At 52.7% G+C, this 15,981-nt stretch overlaps 1 protein-coding gene across 1 annotated transcript; it reads left to right on the top strand.

The window, feature by feature from the left end:
• Nucleotides 1-10,625: 10,625 nt before the first annotated feature.
• ARL4C (ADP ribosylation factor like GTPase 4C) lies at nt 10,626-14,725 on the top strand. The gene has a single exon (XM_040972344.1). It carries the CDS (start codon nt 11,126-11,128, stop codon nt 11,702-11,704), a length of 579 nt encoding a protein of 192 aa, XP_040828278.1. The 5' UTR covers nt 10,626-11,125; the 3' UTR covers nt 11,705-14,725.
• Nucleotides 14,726-15,981: the final 1,256 nt, after the last annotated feature.

The following is a 15,981-nucleotide window of genomic DNA, read 5'->3' as shown; positions in this document are numbered from 1 at the left end:
AGAAGGGATCGGTGCTGGCCACAGTGACACGCTTGCCTCTCCTGGCATGCATACCTGTCATTCCTGCACCATTCAACCGGAGCTGGTAGGATGAATACCATTCATATGGGCACGCTTGTCTCCCCTGTCGCACCCGATTGGTTCCTAAATGGCATTGCTGTGTCATACACATTTTGGCTCATTACACTGTTTAATTAAGAATTTCATTAAAAAATTAAAATGATCTGGAAAAGCAGCTACTTGAACAAAAGACAGCAAGGCTTGAGTGGGGAATGAGTGTCTGTTAATGTTGTGTGTGCTCCAAAAGTAGACACAGCTCTCTTGGACTGATGCGTCCTTTAAAAATGGAAGGTGTCCTGCTACTTACTGTGAGCATAAACACAGTAAATAAACCCCACTGACAGGTGACTCGGGAAAGGGGAGGGTGAGTGGGGAATGAGAGCAGGAGGGACTGTAAGGTGGGGAATATCGTTAAGCTCCTAAATTTGTATGGCCATATATGTGAAGTTTGTCCACTTTATATTAAGTTTACAAAGAAAATATTCATCCAAAAGGTGGTTCCTAAAAAAGGAAGGGGTGAGGAACCAACGTTATGGTCGTGGATAAAGTCATCGCCTGTGATGCTGGCATCCCATCTGGGCGCCGATTCATGGCCTGGACGCTCTGCATCAGGCCTGGTTCCTGTTAACGGCCTGGGAGAAGTGACAGAAGACTGAACCAAGTACTTGGACCCCTGTCACCCACATGCAGAACCCACATGAAACTCCTGGCTCCTGACTTCGGCACTGTACAGCCCTAGCAGTTATGCCCACCTGGGGAGTGAACCAGCAGATAGAAGATCTATCTATCTATCTATCTATCTATCTATCTATCTATCTATGTCCCCATGGGCGGGTGAGTGTATCACTCTGCCTCTCAAATAATTAATCTTTTAGAACAAATACAAGGAAGGTGTTTTTCTCTCTCTCTCTCTCTCTCTCTCTCTCTCTCTCTCTCTCTCTCTCCCCCTCCTCCCAGGAAGCTCTGCCTAGATCTGTATGAGTCATGCAGTGGCTCTGTCTGCTTTCTCGCTCTCTGCCCACCACTGCTGCTGTTGGTTTTGCCCAGCCTTCTAGAACACGTGTGGCAGCCCTCACATAAAGCCAGTTCTCCACTACCTCGACTCAGAAGCTACTTCTGCACAACGCCATGTGATAAGGTGTTAATGCTATGCATATGAAATGTCATCAAGAAAGATAATTTGCATGCAACATACAGCAAAAGGGAGAACTTTTAATTTTAACTTTAACAAACATCTGCAGGACCCTGAAAGAAAGCTTCAGCCTGTTGTTTTCTATCTTAGGGTGGGCCTTGTGGAGAACTACTTAAACACCTGGGAAGAACTTGGGAATGGGGAGCCTTTTACACCTGCCGACATCTGCTCCTGGCCTCTGTGGCAAAGCACTTCTGAATGATGACGTTTCGTTGGTCCTCGTCAGCCTGACTTTGAGGTAGTCAAACAGTGGCTCTGGGGGAAATGCCTGGTGTCCATAAATCTGCCGCTGAAGGGCTCTCCCAGCCAATGTCTCGGCCGTGCCTGAGGCTGGTGTTATGGATTGTGTGCAGCTCGACAGGAAGCTCACAGTTATGGATGCCCAGTGCTAGCGAGTGGGGTAGCTTGCTTTCTGCACACTTGCTACATTTGTCTTCATTCTTTCTAGAACGCAACATGGCACTGAGTGTTTCTTAAATCTATATTTGTATGCAGGAATTTTTTTCTTTTCGTATGTGCATTCATTAGCTAAATGGGGTTTTTGACTTTTTGTTACTGTAAAAATAATATTTCCGTGCTCAAAGGGAACACATTCAAACAGTACAAAAGATCCGTGAGAAAACACAGTAGATTTCCTTTCCAGTTTTCCATGCTCCCAGTTCCTCTGCTCAGAGATAACCACGACCAGGGCTTGCTCGAGTCTCTTTTTGGAAAATTCCCATGGATATACCATCTATTCACACAGACTGCTTTTTCCCGCAAGAGGTTGTAGTGTTTGTGCATAGTGGACTTTAAAGTACACTCTTATTTCTAATTAGCACATCACAGTGCACACTTGCGGGGTACAGTGTTACGTTTCCATGTGAGGGTGTTTCACAATGACCATGGAATGCTGTGCATTTTCCACTAGCTCTCTGTAATGTCTTCGTACACATATGCAAGCTGCAACGATCAGATCAGTGAGACTAGCACATCTGTCACCCTTCTTTGTGTTAGCAACATGTAAACTCTCCTCTCTCCAAGCTGTTTTGAAACACACACTTTTGTTCACACAAAAGTATTATCAGTACTATCATTTCTTTCTAACCTAAGAGGCAGAGAGAAAAAAACAAAACAAACAACCAAAAAAAAAAAAAAACCGCCCATCTGTTGGTTCATTCCTTGATGGCCAGAACTGAGCCAAGGCCAATACCAGGAAATTAAATCCAGCTCTACCACTTCGGCAACAATAACCCAACCACTTGGGCCATCACCACGGGCTGCTAAGGTCTCCTGGGAGCTGGAGTTGGGTAGCAAACCCAGAATCTGGTGTGGGGTACAGGCATAGTAACCATTACTGGTTTTTGAAACTTATAACCATATGGGCCATCTTAACCATGTCAACACACTCAACTTCACCCGGTTCTTATGAACAGTTCTAGGGTCTTATAAGCAGTTCTAGGGCACGGAGTCTCTTAGCTCATTTAGTGATTTTCTATGGAGAAGCATTCCAGTTTCAGCTGCTTTAAATAACTTTCTTGATAAGACTTCACTTACAGCTAACTCAATCTTCTTGTGTCTGCACAGCTTGATTTCTGGTCTCTCAGATCATCCGTCTGCTCCAGAAGACAAGCCACATTCGTGTATTTAAACTTGCGATTAGTTAGACCAGGAAGAACTCATGGCTGTTTTTATTTTAACTACTGTGCCCACTTATCACTAGATAAAATTATAATGAAGACATGGCCAGAAAGGAGCAGACAGGAAATGAAGTTAAGGAAATACTAGATAAATAACATAAAATTCAATAAGAGACAAGTAAGAGCCTTCCATCACAGAAATTGAATTCATTCTCATTTCTTTCAGTTGTTTTTCTCTATTTTGCCTTTTCCTTGTAAACCATAATAGGTTGGAAGACTACCAGCTTGTCTTCTAGAGTTGGGGTTTGTAGCTGTCCTTGCCTCTGCCCCTCTGAGCCAGGTCTTTGAAGACAGGACCGACTAAGGCTATACCTGGATACAAATTGAAGTGGGAACTGGGGGTGGGGGCTAACCCAGGATGAAGAGCAGAAGTTCAGGGTTGTGGCCCTAAGTGTGTTAGTCCCAGAGGATGAGTGCCTGGGCAAGGTGCATGATGCTTCAGACTCAAAGTGAGTACTGCACCTGACCTCTGCTGGGAACAGGGTCCCCAGGCTCATGTCCGGGCAGGGCAGGCAGCTGACTGTCCTCCTCCATGACAGCAAGTAGGATCCAGAAACTTCTTCCTTTTTTAAAAACACGTGTGGAAGGTTTCCTGACATACATCACTGTGTTTCATGGCCCGGGCTGGCTTCCATTACAGATTATTTTAAGATACAATTCTTCCACTTCCTTTGCTTAAGATTCTAGAGATGGGAAACATTCTAAGGAGCCATGCTCTGGGAAAGAGCAATGAATTGTCTGCAAGGAAAGCCAGGCCATTGCCAAGTGTGGTTGCCTTTAAGGAAAGAAGTGTGTTGGGGACGGGGTGCCCGCCAGGGAGTTGCCAGAAGACCCAATCCTCTGAACCCTCTTCCCTGTGGGAGGAGCCGTGGCCTGTGGCCCCTCCTCTCTCCCAGGTGCAAACAAAGGACTGAATGCTCCATCAACACTCTCACGTCTTTGGCCAGAACGAAAACAGCAGAGGGAAATGAAGGAAGAAGCAGGGTCTCATCTTTCTCTTCCCCTGTCATCCCTTCACCATGTCGCGGGGATTTTGGATTTGAGTCTCTTCCTTGCTGAGTCTCCTCTTTTGGTTACCGAGAGACTACATCTCTTCATGTCCTATTTGGGCCAAAGAGTTTAATAGGATGCCCTTTTGGGTCGTGCTAGAGGCTGAGGGTTGAAGCCTACATTCCTATACCTGTCAATTAAGCTGGAAAAGTGCTGTGACCAACTTCCCAGGTCTAGGGCAAGGTTGACTTGAAGATAGCAGTGCAGACCGAGAAGCTGAGCTGACCTTGCCTCTCTCCCCTGACTACAAGAGAATCAGAGCTTAGCTGCCCTTTGGGGCAGGGCGGGGGGGTGGGGAGCAGGAGACTCCAAGGCTACTCCCGGAAGCATGACCCTTTACTGATCACTCATGGCAAAGTATCAGATTATCTGCCCTGGTGCCTGGGCCCCAGGAAGTTTGGAAGGGGCACCTGACTGGTTGATGTTTGGTTCTTTTTCACATGTGAAAACAGAAGTAGGTTCTGCCTTTGTCAAAGGCATAAACCAAGGCAGGACTGGGAAACCCGGCACATGTAGCTGAAAACACTCATATTAACTCTAACAGCCATTTCTGTTGGACTGGATGTAGGGGACAAGCACAGGATAGGGAAAGGTAACAGACTGTCTCTAGTTCACTGCTGGTTTGGTTTACCAGTTGGATCGTCCTGGCAGGGGTGTCCACAGACAGAGAAAGCTTTGGACGCAACACTGCACATTAAAGGCTGGTGTCTCTTGATAAAGTGTGACAGTCCTGAGCAGAGAGGTGTAGCGGCAGATCGGGTTGTAGCTGTGTTATCTGCAGGACTGGGCAGGGGGCAGAAGCCTGAACACATTTCCACTGCAAATGTCAAGAGCACATCAGATCAGTCCTGCAACTTAGGGAAAGCAGGCAGAGTGGCCAAGAGTGCAGGCACCACAGCCAGCCAGCCAGGCCTGCCCGTTGGTCTAGAATTTTAAGAAGGATGGAGAGATTGCCAGGACTGGCTGAAAGACCAGGTGAGATGAGACACAAATGCCTTCTGACTTTCCTTCTGACTTTTCACCAAGGGTCTTAGGAATGTACTTTTAGGAGGCCAAGAAGGGCAGGAGCCGGAAAATGAGAGCGATTTGTCATGGCAGGGGGAGTAAAGCATCACAGGACACAATCCCAGTTCACCAGCGTAAATGCCATTTCTCTGACAAAGGCAGCATGGAGCCCTGGGGTGCTATTCAGATCCCTGTGCCGCGTCCACAGAGGCACAGTGCCACATAAAGCAACTGTTGATGGAATGGGGAGCGGCCTCCTGAGCGGCTCACTGGACAAAGGCAATGCTGGCCACACACCCCGGCCTCCCTTCCCCACAGGGAAGGGACGGAGGGGGCTGGACGGGACACAAAGGCACCACTGTTCGCATCTGTCCTGGGTCCAGCCAAGTGGGTTTTAATTAAGTAAAATAATAGGCTTTCCCGTTCACCTGGGAAGGAGGGGGAGGAGAGGAATCCAAGTTTCCAGCAAGTACTTTTCGGGTCATCGACTCACTTGATATTTATTGTCCCTCTTTTTTAATTTTTTTCATCACTGTAGCTATTAGAGTAGAAATTTAATTACAGTGATTGAATTATCGAAGGAACAGGACCCCACTTTTGCATTCCCAGGTTTTCTTCCTTGTTTTTAAACAGCGTTTTTGTTTTGAAGATTTATTTATTTTTATCAGAAAGTCAGATTTTACTGAGAGAAGGAGAGACAGAGAAGATTGTCCGCTGGTTCACTCATAGGAAGTGGCCAGAGCTGAGCTGATCCAAAGCCAGAAGCTTCTTGCAGGTCTCCCACGCAGGTGCAGTGCCCCAAGGCTCCCACGCAGGTGCAGTGCCCCAAGGCTCCCACGCAGGTACAGTGCCCCAAGGCTCCCACGCAGCCACAAGGTCCCAAGACTTTGGGCCATTCTCTACTGCTTTCCCAGGATACAAGCACAGAGCTGGATGGGAAGCGGAGCAGCTGGGATACTAACTAGTGCCCATATGGAATCCCGGTGCGTGCAAGGCAAGGACTTTAGCCACTAAGCTACCGCATGGTGGCCATTCTTCTTCCTTCTTAATGGAGGGTATCTGGTGCTGAGAGGAAAATCTTGCTGTCATGTTACAACCCCCACATTCTGACTCCCCAAGTTCAGGCTTCATGTTCTCGGAAATAAGTTCATTTGGTGGTGGGTGAAATTTACATATTCAGAGAGACTCACAACCTTAAAAAGAATTCTATTTTTAAATAATATTAATAGAAAAATGAATGGCTTTTAAGCTTTGATATTTGTCTTTGGCATATATAGAAATTGATCATTATAACAACATCATCAACACAAATGCCTAGGAGTGGAGGTTATTGGGGAAATTAGCTCAGCTACCTATCAAAAATGGAAAACCAGGCTTTCTGATTTTTTTCCCCCCACTAAAATCACAATCTTGATTTACTCCCAAAGTAGTTGGTTCTTCTTATTTCCAGGCTTCAAGCCACGTGCATGAAACAAAGCATCTCAGCATTACAGACTCATACCTATTTCCCCACCCCAAACCCACAGCTACACCCACAAAGCTGGCCTTAGAGCAGAATCTTAAGGGTGCCTCATTAGCAGGTGGGTACTGTCATTTCGCCTGGCCTGGGGGATTCCATTGACCTGACACTGCCTTGGGCTTCTTGGGGTGTCTGTGGCTGCTTCCCTAAGGACCCCCACCCTAGCCTCGACAGAAAGCTTCCGCCTGGACTTGGGCCACCTCTAGCCTCTTCTCACGTATGGCTGCCCCTGCCTGCTCACTGGGTTAAAAGCCCAAATTGGTTCCTTCCACTGTCTAATCTCCTGGGGCTGTCTAGTTTTAGTTTTTGTTTGTTTGTTTGTTTCCTATTCTGATCTCTTCAATCGATTTGGGATCCTGGCTTTCCTGGGCAACACACCTTGTTTCCCTTTCCTGGCAAGCTAGTCCTGCGCCGTCCCTGAGTGACACAAGCTAGATCTACGCCAGCACCTGAAATGGATACCTCCGAGCAGCAGCCCAGTGTGAGTGCACGCACAGGCACCTGCCATTTTCTCTGTCTGGTTTATCCAATTGCTCATTCCATCACTGTGGGCTGCACTTGGAGGCAGCCCTGGGCAAACGTGCTCACTCCCTCTGTTACACGAGAAGCTCAGTAGAGGGCACTCCTGGCCTACAACAGTTAGGCACGAGGCCGACCTGCAGTGAGAGCTCTGGTCTTCATGGGCTCACACACAGACTGCATGCAGGCACACACCGCCAAGTTCTCATCCTCAACTCATAATCCCCAGGGGTTGGGCTGTCCATGGGTGCACTCTGCTATCAACCTCGCCCGACACAACTACCATGTCACCAGCTGCATTAGAAAGTTGTGTGGCTTGCTGGCACATTTTACTCCCAAGGACATAAAGGGAAAGCCAAAAGAATGTTGTAGAATACAATTCCGAAATGACTGCCAAGGTATTCCTTCCTGATTGTTTGCTTTAATTGTGGCCTCCCCCATGCGTGGCCATCTGTGTGCAAATGGAAAGGGAGAGGACCCAGAGGGGCACGGCCATATGGGTGAACCTCATCTCAGACAAGACCTGGGAGTGGACTGTTGTTCGGAGACATCCTGTTCTGAGTGACCAACATGGAGAAGGGGACACACGGTAGCCGCTGCTGTCCCTCGTGGACAAGGTGCTGTCCAGCTGGTGCTGTCCAAAATGCCGTGTGCAGCATACGCCAGGTTCCCTGCAGCGGCCGAGGCTAACACTTATAGGGGCTTGTCTCCCCACTGAGCACTTTGATGCCACATGTTACCCTTCACAACCTCCAGGAGTGTTGCACACGGGAAGCTTGAGGAAAAAGGAGTTGCCAGAAGGCTGGAGTGTGGTCAGGCAGTACCCTAGTGGGCAGTACCCCAGGCCAACAGCTTCCATGCGTACCCACTCCATGGCAAGGCTGGGGAGTGTGACTTCCTTTGCACAATCCCGGTGTGTTTCAGCTGAAACCCACGTCTGAAGAAAAGCTGCTAACTGACTAGACCGGATGACAATTTTTATGTATTATGGGTTAAGTGATCAACTATAAAAATCAAGTCATTGCCTAGTGAGAGAAATTAGACTGGAGAGTAATTGCTATTCATCACAGTGAATTTCTGTTTAATGGCTTTGTTTCAGAAGGTTCTATTAATGTCCATTTTCTACTGCACAACAGACAGCCCTTGGTTGTTAAACCCCACCGTGGGAGTGCAAGATGTGGGGCCTGCCGTCAGAATCACCCAGGCTGTTGGCAGAAATCAGTACAGCCCTAGCAAACACAGCAGATCCCTTACTATTTCCCTTTTACTCTACCCTAAAACCAAAGCAGAGCTGAGCAGCAGTGGAGGCAATGAAAGATTCCCATGCAAGGTGGCTGGTGGGGGCCGGCCTAGCTGACCCTTCTCCAATGGCCAGGGTCCCATCTGAGTAGGTGTCCAGCCTCAGCCCCGTCTGGCAGCTAGGGCGGAAGAGAAGCAACAGTTTCAAGAGAGGGTGGCGATGCGTGGGGCAGTCCAAGAAAATCCCTTCAAAACCACCAAATGTGCCTTCCTAGGGCTGCGGGTAACCGAACTGACATCATGGGGAATGGCGTCGGCACCGGCTGTGCGGTCGGCACCGGCTGTGTGGTCGGCACCGGCTGTGTGGGCTCATGACCATTTTGCCCAGTTGGTGAGGGACTCCTGTTTTCCCTCCTCAGTCTCAGTTCTGGGGATACGTCCATCGGTGTATTCTCTCTTCCTGCACAGTCACACTGGACTCAGGTCATTCACAACCTTATTCCTAAACTAAAACAGTGCATTGGGGGCCGGGGCTCCACACGGCAGTGAAGACGTCCCTTGCGGATGTCGGCATTCTATCATCCAGTTCCTGGGTTCAATCCCAGCTGCACATCCAATCTCAGCTTCTTGGGGGTGATGACGTAGGAGGCAGCAGGTGAGCAGTTAGGGTCCTGGCATCCAAGTGGGAGACGCAGCGTGAGTTTCAAGCACCTATCTTTGGCCCAGCACTGGTGGTTGCAGGCGTTTGGGAACAGAACCGATACACGGGAGACCCCGCTGTGTCTTGTCTGTAGCACTTTGGTAGAGTAGAGTTGGGAAGCAGGCAAGCACGGGCCTTCAGCCCTGGCATGAAAATAATCGGCTGGGTTCTGCATCTGTGGATTCAATCATCTTGGATCGGAAAAACAATTGCGAAAATTTTTTCATCTGTGTTGAGCACATGAGTACGGAACTTTTTCCTTTACCATTCTTTCCCAAACAATACAGAATGACAGTCATTTGCAGTGGCTTAGGCCTTGGGGGTGACGAGAGATGGCCTAAAGCAGGCAGGAGGTCTAGGCAATTGGGCAGCCTCCCATTTGGGGGTCTTAGAAACCAATCCCCTGTGAACTTCCGGTCAGAGCGGGTCGTCTGTCTCTGGGTCCCTCTTGGCAAGGTCACAGGCCTCTGTTCCCTGAGTCTCCCCAGCCCAGTCCCCAATCCAGGGCCGGTAACACCTCGGAGACTCCCAGGATGGGTGAGCCATGCTTGTTTCTGCACGTGTAGCCCTCCCACACTCTGGCTACAGCACACACATCCAGTCACAGCTTGTGGAGGAAAAGCATTTTGCCACACGTTGGGGTTTACTCACTAAATGATTAGTTATTTCCATTTGCTTCCCCCTTCACCTCCTGCCCATGTTGGCAGCATCCTAGCTCCTAGCTGGAGATGGAGCTGCCCACTGACCCTAGGCTGCTCCATGCACTGGGGCACTCACACCCACACAGCATGGGTGCACACTTGCATCAGCGCTTATAAACCAGAGTAAGACGTTGCATCCGGGTAAGAGGTGATGGAATTCCAGGAATCCCGGGGTTTGGAACCCTGTCGGGGCCACAAACAGGTCTCCACGCCAGGCAACAGGAAGTCCTGGGGTGGGTGCCAACCTGCAGGTGGGTCTCACCCTGGGGTGCCAGCTCAGCCTAAGCAGTTGGCCAAACAGGGGGAGGGCTGCGTAGCAAAGGGGAGACATCTCAGGTACCCAAGGCAGGGAGGTGTCCTTTCCTTCCTTTCTAGGGCAGGACAGCTGGGCCTCTAGGGCACCTGGCACAGCGCTGGGCTCCTGAGCGCCGCGGTGGCCGCGTGGGGGCTCTGATGTCCGCAGTCAAGCCGCCGTGGGAGCGGCAGAGGCCAGGGATGCAGGGCGGACGGGGGCAAGAGGGAAGGTGACACCGAGGCCAGGGCTCTTCTGCCCTTCCCCGAGGCGCGGGAGCTCCGACCCCTCCGCCCTCACCCGCACCCCCAGGCGTCTCCAGCCCCCGGCGACCTGGACGCTGCCCTTGCCTTCCCCCCGCAGACTGCGGCCCGGCGCGGGCTCGGAGGGCGGCGCCCGCAGCTCGCTTTCCGGAGACGCGTGGGCGGCTGCGGGGAAGCGCCGGCGCGGGGCCCATTGTCTCCGCGCGGCGCGGCGCGGCGCGGGTGGGGCGCGGCGGCCGGGGAAGCCCAGCGAAGCGCGCGAAAACGGCCGGCGGGCGGGGAGGACGGGGGAGGACGGCGGAGGGCCGGGCGCGGGGCGGGACCGGGGCGGGACCGGGGCGGGGCGGAGCCGGCGCCCTCGGCCGCTGCGGGCTGGCGGCGGCTCGGGGACTGCGGGGACAGCCAGGCGACCGCCGGCAGCGACGCCCGGGGAAGCCCGCGCCCCGCCTGCGCCCCGGAGTGGGAGCTGCCCCGCGGCGCGCCCCTCCCCAAGGCCGCAGGGGAACCTCGGAGCCACCCGATCGGCCGGCGGGGCACCCAGAACCGAGCGGCGGCGGCTGGAGCGCGGGGGCGCGGCCCGAGAGAACCGAGCCTGGGCGTGAGCATCCTGCCGCGGCGGCGCCCGAAAAGCGATCCCGCCGAGACAAAGCTGCGTGCGCGCCGAGGCGCGATGCCCGCGGACAGCGAGCCCGGCCGGCGAGACTGAGCGCGCCGAGCCGGGCCCCTCCGGGGTCACCGCGGCCGAGCTCCGGAGCGCGCGGAGCGCCGAGCGCGCGCGTGTGCCGGCGCGGCCCAGGTGCACCGGGCTCGGACGCGGCCGCCCCTGCTTGGCAGGGCGTGGGGCGGCGGGGGTGCGCGGCGCCCTCCCGCCTGCAGCCGCAGTGGCCAGCGCCGCAGCGAGGAGCCATGGGCAACATCTCCTCCAACATCTCGGCCTTCCAGTCGCTGCACATCGTCATGCTGGGCTTAGACTCGGCCGGCAAGACCACGGTGCTGTACCGGCTCAAGTTCAACGAGTTTGTGAACACGGTGCCCACCATCGGCTTCAACACCGAGAAGATCAAGCTGAGCAACGGCACGGCCAAGGGCATCAGCTGCCACTTCTGGGACGTGGGCGGCCAGGAGAAGCTGCGGCCGCTGTGGAAGTCCTACAGCCGCTGCACGGACGGCATCATCTACGTGGTGGACTCGGTGGACGTGGACCGGCTGGAGGAAGCCAAGACAGAGCTGCACAAGGTGACCAAGTTCGCGGAGAACCAGGGCACGCCGCTGCTGGTCATCGCCAACAAGCAGGACCTGCCCAAGTCGCTGCCGGTGGCTGAGATCGAGAAGCAGCTGGCGCTGCACGAGCTCATCCCGGCCACCACCTACCACGTGCAGCCGGCCTGCGCCATCATCGGCGAGGGCCTCACCGAGGGCATGGACAAGCTGTACGAGATGATCCTCAAACGCAGGAAGTCCCTGAAGCAGAAGAAGAAGCGGTAACGCGCCCGGCGCCCCGGGGTCCCGGAATGCATGGGCTGGGGTGCCTGGGTGCAGGGGGCGGAGGAGGACTCGAGCCCGCGGACAAAGACAGCGAACCAAAGCGACGCCTCAGGCCCCTGTCCGCGTCGGCGCCCGGCTGCGGGGCTGCTGCGGACTTAGGCCGGGCGTGAGGGCTGACCTGCCGCTACCCCTCCCCACCCGGCGCAGGGGACCTTTTGTCTGAACGCCTTCCAGGGCTGCGGATGGGGTGGGAGCGGGGGAGTTGGGGTGGGGGGGGGACTCTGCTGCGCACCCGCCCGGGTGGCAGGTTCCCGTGTCACGGAGACAAAGCGATTTTTTTTTCCCACTCCTGAGAGGGCTGCCCCGCCCCCACTGCGGGGATGGCACCTGTGAGCCACCTGAGGTATGCAGCTCCAGTCCCCACCCTCCGCCCTCCCCCGACCCTGGGGGCACCCATCTGGGAGCAGGTTGGCAGTAGCTGCAGTGGGGAGGACTCCTTGGGGGACGCCCAGCCCTTGGCCTTCAGGGGCTGTGGAAGCTGAGTCATTTTATGTCACAGGGCAGGTCCCTGTTGGCAATTTCGTTTGTCCTGCTCTGGGTTCCGAGGCGGTGACAGGGTGGGATGGAGGGTGGGTGGGGCCGGCGGAGGACTTCCTGGGACAATGCAACCACTCCAGGCCCCCCACCCCGGCGCCGGGCTGGCCCGGCCAGGGCTGGGCTCGGGCAATGGAGAAGGCCCCCTGTCCTCGCTGCTTTGTGGTGGGTACAGAGGCCAGAAGGGGACAAACTGCATTTCAACGTGGCATCGGACATCTTCCGGATGCTTTGGACCCTGTCAGTATGAGGTCGTTATCCCACAAAACAGACCAATAAAAATTAATGAAAAAAAAAAAATCAAAGAAACCCACAAGCTGTTGAAGGTGGTGGCGAATGATGCTGTGACGTGTGCCTGACAGGTAAAGGTGGTTCAGGGTGAGGCTGTCGGCGCGTGCTGGATGGGGGTGTGTGTGTGGCTGGCTGCAGGGACCTCCCTGCACTGTGTGATGGGCGGAAATAGCCAGATCCACGCGTGTGGAATTTCAGATTCTCTGAGCCTACTGCCCGGTGTGGACTGGCCCTCCAGCTGGAAATGTGTGCTGAATGGCAAAATGCGATTTTGGTTTTTGCTTTTTCTTGCTGTTGTAATCCCAACCGCGTGATGATGGGTTTTCAGACATGTTGAAGGAAACAAGAAGAAAGGAAAAAAAAAAAGCCTTTAGCCTTCACAAGTATTCCGCGCCCTAGAACCTTAGCGAAAAAAGGAAAGGGGTAAAAAAAGAGTCAGCTGCTGTGCCCACTTCCAAGCCTTGACGCTGCAAGCGGCAACACGTCCTGATATCTGATTTGGTTCCCTATGGTTGCTCTCTGGCTTCAGGGTCTTATTCAGAGTTGCCTCGTTGGAGCATTTGACGTCATGCACCCCTCCCCAAATATAGAACCGCCACCTTGTCACAAAATCCTTGCCCAGACTCGAAGAGGAAGCGCAGGGATGAAGCCGCTGGGGGCTGGTCTTGGGGGAACTGGCTTTGCGGCTAGAGGGGCCAAAGAAGACCACCTAGAGGGCCGGAGATAAAGGAAGGAAGTACCGGACTGACATGGTGGCCACTGCTCGCCCGTGCTAGGTGTACCTGAGGGAGGCTTTGGAAAATAAATCAGTGAGGGTGAGCAACTTATCTTTAATAATGCCATAAAAATCCAATCTTGTCCCAGCTGAACTGAGTTGTGGTTGTAGAAGCTGTCATTCCCTTCCAAGCCCAGAATGGAAGGGGACGTTGGCTTCTCGCTGAATCTGTATTTTCTGGTGGAATCATGGTACCCCACTCCTTTCTCACCCCCAGAACCCCTTCAGGGGGACAGGCTTCTCTAGAAAGAAAGCCGGTAGAAATGGACTTGCTGCCTGTGTGGGGGTCCATGCCCATTGTCCAATCCGCCCTGCCTTTCAGAACCAGCAGCAGAAGCTTCCTGCTGGCCCCCAGGTCCTACGGGAAATGTACTGTCAGCAGACGCCTAGCAGCCCGCCCTTTTCTTTCAGTGTATCTGAGACCCCTCCAGTGCCAATCTTTTTTCGGGGGCCAGGCAGAAACCCAATGAAGAAAAACAGGAACAAACCAATGTTGCAAAGCTTGCGGGATTTATGTTTAAGTACTGACAGCACACTCGCCGATTTCCACGTGGGCTGGTCCCATCGTCTAAAGATTTAGAATTACTAAAAAGAAAAAAAAAAATCCATCTTCCTTTATTTTCTTCACCTACAGCAATTTCTTAAGCACTTTGACATTTTGGTAGTTCCACACTACGGAGAGAATAATATATTTATTTTGTGACATTGCAGATGCCAAATACTGTATCCTGCTCGTGCCCACGGTCCCTCAGTTTGAGATCACTGCTCAGGTCCCGTCATGCTTTACAAATGACGCGAGATGATCTGGGGTTTGGTTTGGGGGATTTTTTTGTTTTTTGCCTTTGCGTTATCAGTAGCAGTAAAAGGATCCCATCAAGTGTCAGTCCTTCCTTGTACGGTCAAGTGAAGCCCTGTGATGTTCCAATGACTCGTTCACAGCCTCAGTTTCTTTCTGTGGCGTTTGACCCAAAGCCCGTGTTGGCTCCGACCTAACAGGACGATGTAGTCAGACTCAGAGTAGTGACCCCAGGGGTGGGCCTGCCCCATCAGCGATGGACGCCGCCCTTGCCCTGGGCAAGACAAGTGGGCTTCCGCCGGAGGAAGTTGGCATCCTCCGTGGAGCGTTGGAGATACTTTCGCCAGACACAGGGAAGCTGGTTTTGTTGCAGAATGACTCTCTTCCCAGATTTCTCTGTTGCAGTGTGGGGCCCGGGTCCCTGGCTTTCATTTTTTCGTTTTGTTTTTTTCCCGTTTCGACAACTGTGATTCTCTGTCCTGCGCATCCCTCTCTTTGTCCTTAGATCCTTTTATAATTGCATATATGATGCTGTGAACAGAAATAAATTATTTATACACTCAAACTCTGGGAACGTTTTTTGTGACGGGTGTCTCCAATGGCTTCTGCTCCTTATGCAGGCTTCTGTCCTGTGCCAGGGGACAGGTCACCAGGGTGATGTCCGGCGCACGTGATGGGGGCTACAGCCTGCTTGTCAGTCAGTGTGTGGGTCCACCACTGCATGGTGGATGCTGAGGCCCAGATCCCTGGGTCTATGCCTTCAAGCAAAGCCTGTCCACCATTGGATCGTCTCAAATTCTTGAGCAGAGTGGCCTCCTGGGCACTCTCTGTTGATCAAAGAAGGTCATGGGTTGTTGGTTACTTAAGTCACCTGACTGTCAAAGCTGTGTCCAGCTCTGTAGTACTGGCAGCGTGCAAGGCGTGTGGACCCTTGGCTCATGCTCATGGCAGTCTTGGCACTATGTGATGGCCGAGACCAGTGGGCTATCTAAAGTCCTGGGTCAGAAAGCCCATGTCCGAATTCTCTCCAACGTTCGGTTCTATTCAAGTTCCTTTGCCTCAATCCTCAGTTTCCTGTTATGTGAAATGGGGTCACGCTGGGCTTTCACAGGGTTGTCGGGAGGATGAAGCAAGATTGACAGAAATGAGCCAAGTGCCCAAGAGTCTTGACTTTCCTACAAGTGGCCATGGGCATTACGTGATGTGCACGATAGCTTCACCTGACAGTTGCCCTTTCAGCCACTTGGTAGCCTCATCCTGATAGAAATCTAGGCTGTTGGCTCCATGGCCCCGGGCCAGAATGGAGCCAGACGGGCAGCTGTCCCAGTGGTTATCTGCTATGGAACTGTGAGGACTGAGTTAGGTATCAAGCCTGGTGATCCAGCTTAGTCCAGTACTTCGAGTGCGTGTCTCTGGGCTGGGAGTCCCTCATTGCAGGGCCTAGAACACTATTGCTTGCTGATGCCAATTACTATGCTAATAGCATAAGTTCACATGGAAGAACAAGTCTCATTCATTAATAAGGCCTAAATGTTAAGAGGGGCATTATTTCAAGGATTTTTTTTTCCTTATTAAATATTCAAACAAACACAGACAAATCACTGGTATCATTGTTTCCCAGCTCACTGCCGTGAGATCCATGCTTGTTTTGACCTTGTAGAAGCATGTTGAAGCTTACTCGCTGGCAAGCAACGTTTGTGGGTTTAGAGGTTTCTCTTTAAACATCAGCAAGACTTGGCGCAGGTGTTTGTCTCAGTGGTTAAGGACACCACATCAGAGTGTCTGGGTTGGAGTTCTGACTGCTTCCACACACACATCCTG

The sequence above is a fragment of the Ochotona curzoniae genome, unplaced genomic scaffold (genome assembly GCF_017591425.1).
Source record: "Ochotona curzoniae isolate NIBS_2020 unplaced genomic scaffold, NIBS_Ocur_1.0 contig_2294, whole genome shotgun sequence".
Classification (NCBI taxonomy): domain Eukaryota; kingdom Metazoa; phylum Chordata; class Mammalia; order Lagomorpha; family Ochotonidae; genus Ochotona; species Ochotona curzoniae.
Note: the sequence above shows the minus strand (reverse complement) of the source record. Positions and strands in the feature narration are given on the sequence as shown.